The 13168-nt window shown below is 47.2% G+C and overlaps 1 protein-coding gene across 6 annotated transcripts in view; it reads left to right on the top strand.

Moving 5' to 3' along the window:
- Window positions 1-13168, top strand: part of LTBP1 (latent transforming growth factor beta binding protein 1) — a 419515-nt gene continuing 406347 nt past the window's right edge. For 3 of the 6 annotated variants that reach the window (XM_082356679.1, XM_082356680.1, XM_082356681.1), the window contains exons 1-2: window positions 1-859; window positions 1927-1997. In XM_082356679.1, the coding sequence (XP_082212805.1) occupies window positions 390-859; window positions 1927-1997 (541 nt within the window). In that variant the 5' untranslated portion in view covers window positions 1-389. The remainder of the gene's footprint in view (window positions 860-1926; window positions 1998-13168) is intronic. The other 3 variants (XM_082356683.1, XM_082356675.1, XM_082356682.1) reach the window with 2 other exon arrangements.

Below are 13168 nucleotides of genomic sequence, written 5' to 3'. Positions count from 1 at the left end.
TTTGCAGCCCGGGCTGCCGCTGAGTGTCCCGCGCGCTCACACCGGCCCTCGCCCACTCTCGCCGGGTCCCGGGCGCGGCAGCCCCTGGGCCGGCGGCGGGGCGAGCGGACCCTCACCTTGCGCGGCCGGCGCCCCTCGCCCCTCCCCTCCCGGGCCCCGCGTTCCCCACCCCCACCCCGCCCCCTCCTCCCCGCCGCTTTCGGCTGGGGTCTGGGGCCGTTCAGCAGCCCGCAGAACTTCCTCTCCTGCAACCGAGTTTTCCTCCTCCCAGCCTTTCCCGGGCTCCCGGTTGTTCTCGGGGGAGCCTGAGCACGCGCGGGCGGCCGCACCGGGCGAGCGGCGCGGCCGGGGGCGGGCGCCGGGGCCGGGGGTGCCGGCTGGGGCCCGCGATGGCGGGGGCCTGGCTCAGGTGGGGGCTCCTGCTCTGGGCAGGGTTGCTCGCGTCCTCGGTGCACTGCCGGGTGCGGAGGATCACGTACGTGGTGCGCCCGGGCCCCGGCCTGGCGGCGGGCGCCTTGCCCCTGGGCGGGCCCCAGCGCCCGCGGACCTTCAACGTCGCGCTCAACGCCAGGTACAGCCGTAGCTCGGCGGGCGCCGGGGCCCCCTCGGAGCGGACTCGGCGCACCAGCCCGCCCGGCGGCGCGGCCCTGCAGGGGCTCCGGCCGCCGCCACCGCCACCGCCGGAGCCAGCGCGTCCCGGGGGCTCCGGCGGGCAGCTCCACCCCAAGCCTGGCGGTCACCCGGCGGCCGCCCCGTTCGCCAAACAAGGCAGGCAAGCGGTGCGCTCCAAAGTGCCGCAGGAGACCCAGAGCGGCGGGGGCTCGAGGCTGCAGGTTCACCAGAAGCAGCAGCTGCAGGGGTAAGCCCACACCCTCCCTCCTTCCTCGCGCACGCCGCCCGCGCGGGGACCCGGGGAGTCGCGGCCCCTCGGAGCCCAGCGGTGGCCGTGGGCGTCGTGCGCCGTCGGTGGGTCGTCTCCTTCCCGCCCGCCTCTGCCTGCCTCGCTCGGAGCGCGGCGGGAAGAGCGGAGTGCTGGGAAGCCGGGGAACTCTGACTGCGGATAAACTCCGATCGCATTGTTACTGAGCTGCGGGTAAACACAAAAGGCATTTCTGCCTGGGGCGTAACCTCCTGTTCGAGAACCAAACTACTCCTAGAAGATGGGCGTAAACATGAAGTCACTACAGCTTAATCCCTCAGCATCAATTAAACTTCTCTTTGCAGCTCAGTTTAATTTTTTTTTTCGAGCTAATGGAAAAAAAAAAAAAGTTTGGAGGAGGGCTGCCTGTAAAGATCCACTTCCTGTTCTGTGACCTGGAATTTTCAGCATCCTAGTAATTGTGAGCTTGGCTTCCCTGCACCTGTGGGGTCTGCTTTCCTGGGGCAGCGTGTCTTAGCATTGACAGGAGTTTCGGTTGGATAGTTTGTTACTCGGCGTTCATAAACGTCCTCCCTGCCCCTCCTCCTCATTAATCACAGGTTGAGAGTGTGGGGGAAGACTTGTTTTGCTTATTTGTTGTTGTTGTTGTTTTTTTCTTCAGGGGTGGTTCCAAGCGTTGTGATTTCACTCCTGTTTGGACGCCTCTCTCTGAAACTCAGATTCAATTTAAAACGTGGGCGCAGATAATACACAAAATACATTTGGCTCTACTTTACTTTTGGAGTTAAGAAAACCGTTTATTTGGACCTTGTTCTCCCCTCCTGTATAGTTCTAGGTTATGCAGGCTTTGGTTCTCCCATCCTTCCCTTATACACTGTCCTTACCCTTCTACTTGGGCAGCTTTGGGTTGGACATCCTGGGTCCCTGTTACGAAGCCAGAGGAATGTGGAAGCAGGAGGCTGGGCTTGCAGGAGCCCCCTGGAGGCTTGGGTTCTCTGGAACGGAGTGTCGCTACTACTGGACTCAGGGGTCTTGCTTTGTTTCAGGGTCAATGTCTGCGGAGGGCAGTGCTGCCATGGCTGGAGTAAGGCCCCTGGCTCCCAGAGATGCACCAAACGTAAGTTTCCGTGTTCACAGCAGCCCTGCACAGTAGGTGAAGTGGGTCTGTCCACACTGGGCATCCCACAGGGGTCACTTGAAGAGGCTATGCAATGTCTGTGATGCAATCTACCCCGTTATCTGAAGCCTTCATCACCACCCAGGGAGGGCTGGGCCAGGGTAGTGATGGTATCAAGGCCAGCCGCGATTCACTGTACAAAACCGTGCCGTGTATCCAAGATTCCCTTGCACCCAGCCGTGGTATTAATTACTCTGTTACAACCGTGAATCAGGGGCTAGGAAAAGAAATTCCCATTGGAGGATGTGCCATATGGCAGAACCAGTACAATTAATTTAAACATGGATATCGACAAATGAAAAACATTCTTTAAGTTGATGGTAGGAGGGGAATGGGAAGTAGGAGGCCCTGCTCTGGAATAAAACATCAGTAGTGTTAAAGCTTTCTGAAAACAGCACTCAGAATCTGCCGTCCTTGTGGCCTGTTTCCTAGGAGGTAACCACTCTACTGTTCTTCAGAACTGACAAGTGGGTTTTCCTGCAGTGCTTCTCCAGCTAATACACAGGCTTAGCAGTGTTTCGAAACATGTATTAATGATACATGTAGATTTGAGAACATCAGAAAATATTTCCCTCTGCATTGTGAAATTAAGGATTAAGGTAAAATATTCTTTGAGGGTCCTCTTGACGAGTTGATTCTGTCTGGTGCTAATTGGAAATAAAGAAATCTTACTTCCATTCAGAAAAAGTTAAGCATTCTTATGTGTTCTCTGCATAGAGTTTGAACCATAAACATGTGGATTAGAGTCGTTCAAAATTTTAGCTGCTTATTGGTATTCAGTGTAATAAGTAAAATTTAGCAATTTGTCTCGTATACGGTTTGGATTTTAAAATGCTGGTGAATGAATTAAAAAAATTTTCTATTGCGGTCATTTCTATTACAGTCCTTGTGAACTTGCTTGTTGGAAGATGCCTTCAATCCCTGAAAGAAACAGGACTTTGGCATAGTGGCTTTAGTTTTGTAAAAAGCAATGTCCAGGTGGGTTATGATTTGGCTGTGATCAAGGAGTAGTGGCAGACATGAACTCACTAATCAGCCTCCTTGTTATTCAACTCAAACCGCTAGATCAGAAATACTCAGGGTTGTAGGCGTTTTATTTTTTAATTTTTAATTTTAAATTTATTTTATTTATTTATTTTTGGCTGTGTTGGGTCTTCGTTGCTGCACGCATGCTTTCTCTAGTTGCGATGAGCAGGGGCTACTCTTCGTTGCGGTGCGCGGGCTTCTCATTGTGGTGGCTTCTCTTGGTGCGGAGCACGGGCTCTAGGTGCATGGGCTTCAGTAGCTGTGGCACGTAGGCTTCAGTAGTTGTGGCTCACGGGCTTAGTTGCTCTGCGGTGTGTGGGATCTTCCTGGACCAGGGCTCGAACCCGTGTCCCCTGCATTGGCAGGTGGGATTCTTAACCACTGTGCCACCAGGGAAGCCCCAGGCATTTTAGATTAAGTCATAATTCTTCACTTCTTAGATTACACTTGACAACAGTGCACCAGCATTTTCCTGAATTTACAATTGCTTGGGTCCAATTACATACCCTCTCCTCCCTTCGGTAACTCCTGCTCAAAACCCGATATGATGTTGTTTGCCTGTTATGTGCAGACAGCCCATCCATGACAGCAGCATTGCTGTGTAAAGTGGGGTATTGCTGTGTAAAGATTAAAGGTACAGAGCAGGTTGTTATAGATGATGGCGAGTGCTCCTTGATGCCCGTTAGAGAGAATGTGTTAAGACTTTGAAAGAAGTTTACTTGGCAAATGATGCCGTTGAGTGCCCTCTCTGAAAAGAGAGTAGTACCCCATTCTTAGGTTGTCTGAGGATTTGCAGATCCAAATATGTTCTAGAAGATCCAAAGATGCTCTAGAAGGAGAACATCCGAGCTTGAGGAATCACCTCATGGCTTCCTGCTTCTCCAGGTGAGGGAGGCAAGGGCACAAGTGTGCCTCGGCTTAGCCAGGTTTGCCCTCTGGTGACCCAGAAAGAGAAAGGCTGCAAAAGGCTACCAGTCAGAAAAGTTAGGGTTGAACAGTTACTGTATACAGTGTTCCAGAGGAAGTTGCTCCGTTGGCTTAGTCTCATGATACCGATAACAAACGCTTCCGGCTTTTGGTTGAAGTTATCCTTCCAGCTTCTAGAAGGTAGCCCTTGGACAGCACTGGGACCTAAGCAATCAGTGCAACATTAGCCTTCCAGTACTGCCCAATCTGACAAATTAATTCAGGCCCAAATGCTGGAAGCTTAAATCACAACTTCTTTCAAGAACAGTTGTGTTTTTTTTTTTTTTTTAACTTTGGGTTTATTTATTTATTTATTTATTTATTTATTTTTGGCTGTGCTGGGTCTTCGTCTCTGTGAGGGCTTTCTCTAGTTGCGGCAAGTGGGGGCCACTCTTCATCGCGGTGCGCGGGCCTCTCATTATCGCGGCCTCTCTTGTTGCGGAGCACAGGCTCCAGATGCGCAGGCTCAGTAGTTGCGGCTCACGGGCCTAGTTGCTCCGCGGCACTTGGGATCTTCCCAGACCAGGGCTCGAACCCGTGTCCCCTGCATTGGCAAGCAGATTCTCAACCACTGCGCCACCAGGGAAGCCCAGTTGTGTTTTTAGAAATGATGCTGGGTTAGGTCAGTGCTCAATCCAAAGTAATATACGCTAGATGGATATGTTTCAATGGGGAGTCTTGTGTTTGTCTGGCAGAGCCAGGGAGATGAGGGAGCCTTATGCCTTCACACGGGACAACTGGCGTTACCACTGATGCGGCAAAACTTGTGTCCATGGCTAAGCAGTGTGACACCAGGAAAGACCCCTGGCCTTGGGTGCAGGAAACCTGAGTTTAAACCCTCAAGCCTTCACTAGCTGTGTGGCCTTGGGGAATTCATTTGACCTCTCTGACCCTTATATTTTCCCATCCTGAAATGACTGTGCTAAAAACTTGACTACCGGGACTTCCCTGGCGGTCCAGTGGATAAGACTCCACGTTTCCACTGCAGGGGGTGTGGGTTCGATCCCTGGTTGGGGAACTAAGATCCCACATGCCGTACGGCGTGGCCAAAAAAACAAAACAAAACAAAAAAAATCCCAAAACTTGACTACTTTCTAGGATTGTTACAGGTATCGAGGTGAAAGAGAATGATGGATGTGAAAGCCTTGATGAAACCAGAAGGAGTCTTAGAGTTTATTATTGAATCAAGCCAAGTAAATTCTGTCTCATTTATCTATTATTTGGTTTTCTTTTTTCCATATGTATGTTTCTCCGGCTATTGTCGTCATCTTCTTTTCAAAGAATATACCTGTGGATCCCTTTTTATATTACAGCTTTAAAGTAGTTTAGGGCTGGGGGAGGGGGAAATAGGGAGATATTGGTCAAGGGGTACAAAGTTTCAGTCCCTCAGGATGAATAAGTTCTGGAGATCTAATATACAGCGGTGTGACTATAGTTAACATTACTGTGTTATATACTTGAAATTTCTTCAGAGGGTAGATCTTAGAGTGTTCCCACCACACACACACACACACACACACACACACACACACACACACACACACACACACACATACACACACAAATGTTAACTGTGTGGTGATGGGTATGTTTATTAGCTTGACTGTGGTGCTTATTTTACAACGTGTGCATATATCAAAACATTGTTATACACTTTAAATATATACAATTTTTATTTGTCAATTATACCTCAATATAGATGAATAAAAAAAGGAATAAATGAAAAAGCCAGTCACTTCCATCCTGCCTGGCTTTGATTACTGAGAAAAAAGAAATAAAGTAGGCTGGGTTGTTCTGTATCCCAGAATGATTTATTTTAAAAGAACTTTAAAAGAGACTAAATATTAGATTATTTGTGTGTCTCTAGTTCTCTTTGTGTAAAGCTTGCTGTTTAGATGGAAAATACTCCCCTAAGGTATTCATAAATTGAATGGAAAAAATTCTGACACCAATTTTTATGACTACAACTACTTTGGTAAATACTAGTGAAATTTAGACTGCAAAAGAAATTGATTTGTGGTCTCTTTCCTCTCTCACTTCCTTATTATGCTGAGATTGAACAATTGCACTTGGATATGGTTTATTACACTTAACAAATACAAAAACCAATGGCATGTCAACATGAATTTCCTTATTAAGATAGTAATCATCATATACATAATTAACACAACATTGTAAAACAACTATACTTCAAATAAAAAAAGGTAGTTATCGTACAACGTGTATGCACATTTACATGTGCACATTAAATTTAATCAACAGCAAGGATGCCTTGTAATTGTCAGTTCTATTTTGAGGATAATTGAAAGGGTTTAGCTGAAGAATTTCAGTTTGTAGAGACTGTTTTCCAGTTGATGCAAAAAATATTTCTGCGTAAGAGCTGGGACGTGTTTCTGTTGTTCAGTTTGCTTAATCCTGTGAAGAAAACAAGGTGCCCCTTGGAGGCAGACTGGATTGTTTTTAGTTGATTGAAACTTAATTAAAATGGACCATAGGCAAATGCTTCTGAAGACTGAAGATTTAGCGAACCTGAAATTGCCAATCAGAGAGATGTGAAACAAACAGCAGCAGACCCACACGGGGAGAGAGAATGGATGTGGGTGTCCACAATGGCAGCCCCGAGGGCTTTAGCCACCCAGTGTCTACACAGAGATGCCCAGTTGCATGTTGATGCTTCTTTTCCAGACACCCTCTGTATGTGTGTCTCTAGGCATTGAAATCACAGCTTGAGATATGGCATTTTAGTTATTAATGTGGAATGACTGCTGATAGTGATGTCCAGTTTGGGCAAAGGAGAAGGCACTGCATCTGTTCCCTTTCCAAGGGGTTCACATTTATTGGGAGGGTGTTAACTTTTTTCCTGCCTATCCCCATTTTTGCATTTTGTTCCCTCTGTCTAAACTGAACCCACCCCCTCTTGGTTGTTCCAATCTTTTCGTCCCCCTCTCAGGGTAAATGCAGGCCAGAGAGAGACATTGTCAGTGGGCTCAGCTTTAAAGAAGAGACTGGACTTGGGAACAGACAACACAAAAGAATAAAGGGGAGATGAGAGTGAGACTGGGTTGGCAGGATGAGGTGGATGGAACAGGAAAGATGGCAGATCTGAATCCAAAGCGGGTACCTGGCACATGGCAGACCCTCCCTAAATGCATGGATGGTTCTTTCATTTCTTTAACGGATATCTGTTTAGCTTTTACCATGTGCCAGGGTCTATGAATAGAGGAGAAACGCAGCCAGCTGTAGAGAGTGCAGGGTCTGTTTTTACTCACTTAACTCATGGCACATCAAATGACTTGTTCTCTCCTTAGCAAGAAACAGAAAATCGATATTCCATTGCTTTTCCACTGGCATTCAGCCCACAGTGCTTTGGGGGAAAAAAAAACCAAAAGCCAACCCTAGACATTTTCCTTAATTATATACAGAAGAGACATAGTCACGTATGCCCTTGGTGCTTAGAGTTGCTGCAGTCAAGGGCATCGTCCATGAGTGTGGGGTGTGGCTGGAGTTGCAGGTGACAGAGGCCCTTCAGGCCATCTCCTGTCCCTCTTGGCTTGGCGTTGTGGTAGCTGAGCTCGGGAGTCGGGCCCAGAGTGATCACACAGTTTTCGTCTGCCCGCTGTGGCCATTGACAGCTGCTTCGCCAATAGATCCACAGTGAGGTTTATTGTGGCAGCTGCTGGGAGCACCGCCCCGGCCCCAGTGCTGGGAGCAGGGGTGGGAGGGTCGGCTGGAAAATCTTGTCGTGCAGCACAGACCGCCCGGTGAAGGGAGAAGGACCCAGAGGTCGAGTTCACACTGGGTCAAATATGTGTTCTCAGCACTGGTTAAAACAAACATTTAGGAACCATAAATCCTGGGCTGCGATCATACTTAAACCTTCATTTTGAAACCCTGCAGCCCCTGGGCCAACCTGAACACCCCGCCCGGCCGCCCCTGCCCGGCCTGCTTTAGTGAAGTGTTTCTCTGCCCGGTGAACCCTTGGCCCTTAGGAAGCCTGACTTGTTCAAATGACCTTTGGCCACCACAGGAGTCTGCTGTTTCTGAGTCTGTTATTTGTTGTCTTGGATATTCCAAACATACTCAAACATGTTTGGGAGCTCAAATAAATTTTCCTAAAATGCAGATTTTGCTTCCAGATTCTTTCTAGCAATGAACAGGGCAACTAGGAGCGCTAGGGCGGTGTCACCACTCTTGTAACATTGACCAAGGTCAGAGCACAGGCTGAGGAGCTGCTGATGAGGGGAGGGTAGTTGGTGCAGTGCTTTAGAGCCTGTGGAGGGCGTTCTCTTTCTTTCTTTTACTTTAAAAAAAAAAAAAAAGGAATGCTTCACGAATTTGCATGTCATCCTTGTGCAGGGGTCATGCTAATCTTCTCTGTATCTTTCCAATATTAGTATATGTGCTGCAGAAGCCAGCACTGGAGAGCATTTTCTTGACCTTCACACCCTGGGAGTGTAGACCAGGCAGCCATGATTTATTACCCCCTTTTTAAATAGGGGGCAGGGCTCAGACCCCACCCCAGCTCTGTGGCTCTTGGTTTATTGTTCTTTCTACTGCCCTAGGCTTCCTGGACGTCCAGTGTGGCAGCACCTCTCTTGAGGTCTTGGTCTTCGACTCTCCTGACAGCCCTGCTTTGGATTGGCTTTCACTGCCTAAATTCACTGTGTGATTTCCCAAGCCTGTAACAAAGTACCGCAAACTGGGTGACTTAGAACAACAGAAATGTATTGTCTCAGAGTTCTGGAGGCTAGAAGTCCAAAATCAGGGTGTCGAGAGGGTTGGTTCCTTGTGAGGGAAGATCTGTTCCAGGCCTCTCTCCCTGGCTAGCAGAAGGCTGTCTTCTCCTTGTGTTTCTTCACCTCATTTCCCCTCTATGCATGTCTATCTTTGTGTCCAAATTTCCCCTTTTTATAAGGACACCAGTCATATCAGATTAGAGCTCACCCTAATGACCTTGTTTTTAACTTGATTATCTCTGTAAGGACCCTATCTCCAAATAAGGTCACAAACTAAGGTACCAGGGATCAGGGCTCCAACATAGCTTTCTTTGTGGGGGGAACCATTCAACTCATAATAGAAGGCCATAGATGCTCTGCATGTGGGCTTGAGAAGTGGGCTACTCAGAGCTGGGCCACCCCTGAGGCAGTCAGGGATTCCCTAGCAATGACCCCAGGGTGGGTGGGCAGAGGCTCAGTTGCACTCCTCCCACATAGTCTGTGACTGTGGATCTAATGCGGCTTCTTCCCTAATTCAGGAGCTCTGGCTGCTTCAGGGAGCAGAAAATGTGAGGAATTGGCCACTGGTGATTTTGGTTATACCTCTGGCCATTTCCACTTGGTCTGCTTTAAAGAGATTCTATGGTGTGTCTTAAACATGAATGTGCAGCTGGTCCCTGGAGGAGTTTGTTAAACTGCTTTCTTGAATCAGAGTCTCTGGGATTTTTATATAATAAGCACATCAGGTGATGCTGATGGAGGTGGCCCACCTTTTGAGAAACAATGATCCAGAAGGAACCCTGTCCTGGGCAATATTTATGACACTTTGTGTGGGAATCTGAAGGCCAAGCCTAACACTTAGCAATTTAGAAACTTGTCAAGGCGGGAGCCCTCTAAACATTGCTTTAGGTCAGTTTTAAATAGTACGTACAAAGATGGCTGCATACAGGGTTATTACACCCAGTTTTTCTTTAGTTAGTTGAATGATAAATACATGTAATTTTATAAGAGTTGGACACTTGCAAAATTGTTAATGATACATAGGTGGTTAAATAAAGTGGGTTTAAAAAAGGTTGAAACACTTCGGAACACATTGGGTGCTTTTTCCACTAAATATTTTATTTTTAATTATAAAATATTTTAAATACACAAAAATGCAGAAAATACTATATCCAGCAGCTGCTCATCAGGCTCATGTTTTTAAAACCACTCTGATATGATAATTAAGCACAATAATTTACAGATAAGGGAGAAACTATGGTCTTATCTTGCTCTTTTTTTTTTTGGCTGTGTTGGATCTTCATTGCTGTACATGGGCTTTCTCTAGTTGTGGCGAGCGGGGGCTACTATTCATGGTGGTGCACAGGCTTCTCATTGCGGTGGCTTCTGTTGTTGGTGGAGCATGGGCTCTGGGCGCGCGGGCTTCAGTAGTTGTGGCACGCGGGCTCAGTAGTTGCAGTGCGTGGGCTCAGTAGTTGCAGTGCGCGTACTCTAGAGCACAGGCTCGGTAGTTGTGGCGCATGGGCTTAGTTGCTCCGTGGCATGTGGGATCTTCTGGGACCAGGGATCGAACCCGTGTCCCTTGCACTGGCAGGTGGATTCTTAACCACTGCACCACCAGGGTTATCTTGCTCTAGCTGCATGTTTTACTAATGATGTTTCCTATCTTCCTAGGGGAGAGAAAATAGTACATAATTTGTTGGTGTGACACAAACTGGTTATTTTGGTACTTATGGAAAAGTACATCAGAGCTGTATTTGTATAAGCTCACGTGCACCTGTTAATTTGCCTAGCTTATTATTAAGGATTGAACATTTCATGTAAGCACAGTCCATTGGGCACCAAGAATCTGTGTGCACGGTGTCATTTAGACCCAAGACAATGTGGTTACAAGAAGGAGATGCTACCTGTTACCGTCCCACCTGACCCGCCTTTCTTGCCTTCCTCCTCTTTCTCTCTCTCCTTACTAGGCCTCAGTTTTGCTTGCCCTGAACTAGAGGCAGTATAGATCCATGGTTAGAAGTTCAGTCTCTGGAGTTAGAATACAAGGCACCTAACTTGATGTTAACACTTTGTCAACACATCCTCACTATGTGACCTTGGACTGTGAGAGCTGGGGCAAGGCTAAGTTACCCCATTCACAGGGCAGGTGTGATGATGGTTTGTGCCATCATTCAGAGGCTTGTTGGGGGACCGCATGAAGTAATATACAAAGAGTTCTTGGAGAGCAGCTGCCCCCCCTGCCCCCCACACAACAGTATTTGACAAATGTGAGCTCTCAGAGGTTCCTGTTTGCTTGCTTAGACCCTCTCCCTCCTGGGCGCCTCAGCTTTTTACACACCCCTCTTGGTGTTTCTCAGATCCCCTGGTGAAAATCATGGCTCTCTCTTCCCCTCTCTGGGAGCGCTCTGTTTTCACTCTTACTTTGTGGCTGGCCCAGGGTAGAGGGGCATCTGCCTCCCCATCAACATGGAGCTCCTGGGGAGCGGCATTTTCTTTCTTTCTTTTTTTTTAAGAACACTTTTAAAAAATAAATTTATTTATGTATTTATTTTTGGCTGCGTTGGGTCTTCATTGCTGCACACAGGCTTTCTCTAGTTGCGGAGAGCGGAGGCTACTCTTCGTTGCGGAGCATGGGCTCTAGGGCGCGTGGGCTTCAGTAGTTGTGGTACATGGGCTTATTTGTCCGCGGGATGTGGGATCTTCCCAGACCAGGGATCCAACCTGTGTTGGTCCATGCATCGGCAGGCGGATTCTTAACCACTGTGCCACCAGGGAAGTCCTGCAGGGTTTTCTTTGTGTCATTTTAAGTACCCAGGCTCCGTTCCTTGCCATAGTACAAATGCTAACTGAATCGAGTAGAATTGAATTGAACCAGCATCTCTGATTTTGCTGTGTTGTAAATACTATCCTCTAAATGCTACATAAAGAATTCTACTTCCTTTTTTGTTTCCTCTCACCTTTGGGCAATAATTCTCCTTTGGTTTTCTTTCTACTATTTTTTCTGTGTGCTTATCCCTTGCCCGACAGACACTGCTTATTATGACAGCTTTTCAAGGACACACCACCTTATTCCATTTCCTCCTCCTTCTCTGAAGGCTACCCTGGCATGGCCCAAACTTTAAGACAGCTTTTCCTTTCTCACTGCCAATTTTAGAATCTTTCTGCTAAACATCATCTGATAGAGATTTGGGACTAAGTAAAATGAATGTTGTATGATTTTCCCTGTAATTTTAGATCCCCAAGTGCTGCTCTTGGCCAACTACACTATTCCCTGTGGTTTTTTCACTCCACTACATTTGAGTAATATTGTTGGCATGCACCTAAGTAAACAGTTTGCGAAATGTCGTGTTTTGTAAATTAGGAGATGGATGGGCTGGTTTTTTAATACATGCTCTTGGTTCTGCTGGACCAGAGGAAGGATGAGTTTGGTCAGTGGATGGGAAGACAAATTGGAGGAAGGTTTTTTTTTTTTATTTGTTTTATTTATTTATTTTTGGCTGCATTGGGTCTTCGTTGCTGCACGCGGGCTTTCTCTAGTTGTGGTGAGCGGGGCGTGGGCTTCTCATTACAGTGTCTTTGTTGCGGAGCACGGGCTCTAGGTGCGTGGGCTTCAGTAGTTGTGGCACTTGGGCTCAGTAGTTGTGGCTCGCGGGCTCTAGAGCACAGGCTCAGTAGTTGTGACACACGGGCTTAGTTGTTCCACGGCATGTGGGATCTTCCCACACCAGGGCTCGAACCCGTGTCCCCTTCATTGGCAGGTGGATTCTTAACCACTGCACCACCAGGGAAGTCCCTGGAGGAAGGTGTTTTTAACTGAAGTTTATGTGGTCAATTTACTCATCAGTTATTTAAAGGTGAGAACTGAATGGTTGGAGGGGAACCTTCAGAGGTATACTTTGGTAATGAATTAAGGGAGAATCTTCACAGGGGAAAGAAGATGTAACCAGCAAAAAGCCACTGGAGGAAAAGAGGATCATAAAATAAGGAAAATATAATAATAAGGATCCTTTGTCTTTGTAGACTTTAAAATGTTTGTATTTCTTATAGGATTACCAAACAATTCCAATCTCCCTTTCAATCTTGCAGGAACTTCAGTTTATTATTGTAACTATAAAATAAAAGTAGAATCTCTATCCTTTCACCCATATGTGTTACATTTAACACCATATCAAGTGGGCAGTTAACAATTAGCATCTTCAACATGTTTCATTGTAAAAGCCATTTAAGTCGGCTAAGAGGTACCACCTCACCTTGATGAATCATTTGCTACATTGGTTCAAGAGTGGGAGCACTTTTGTCTCTGCCATTAGCTGTGAAGTTTCAAGCAGATCAATTAATTAACTCCTCAGATTTTTTTTTCAAGCTGAATGAAATGAATGGGGATAGGGCCATTCATCACCC

This window comes from Balaenoptera borealis, assembly GCF_965194805.1.
Source record: "Balaenoptera borealis genome assembly, chromosome: 15".
NCBI lineage: Eukaryota > Metazoa > Chordata > Mammalia > Artiodactyla > Balaenopteridae > Balaenoptera > Balaenoptera borealis.
The sequence above is the reverse complement of the archived record's forward strand: the minus strand, read 5'-3'. Positions and strand labels throughout refer to the sequence as shown.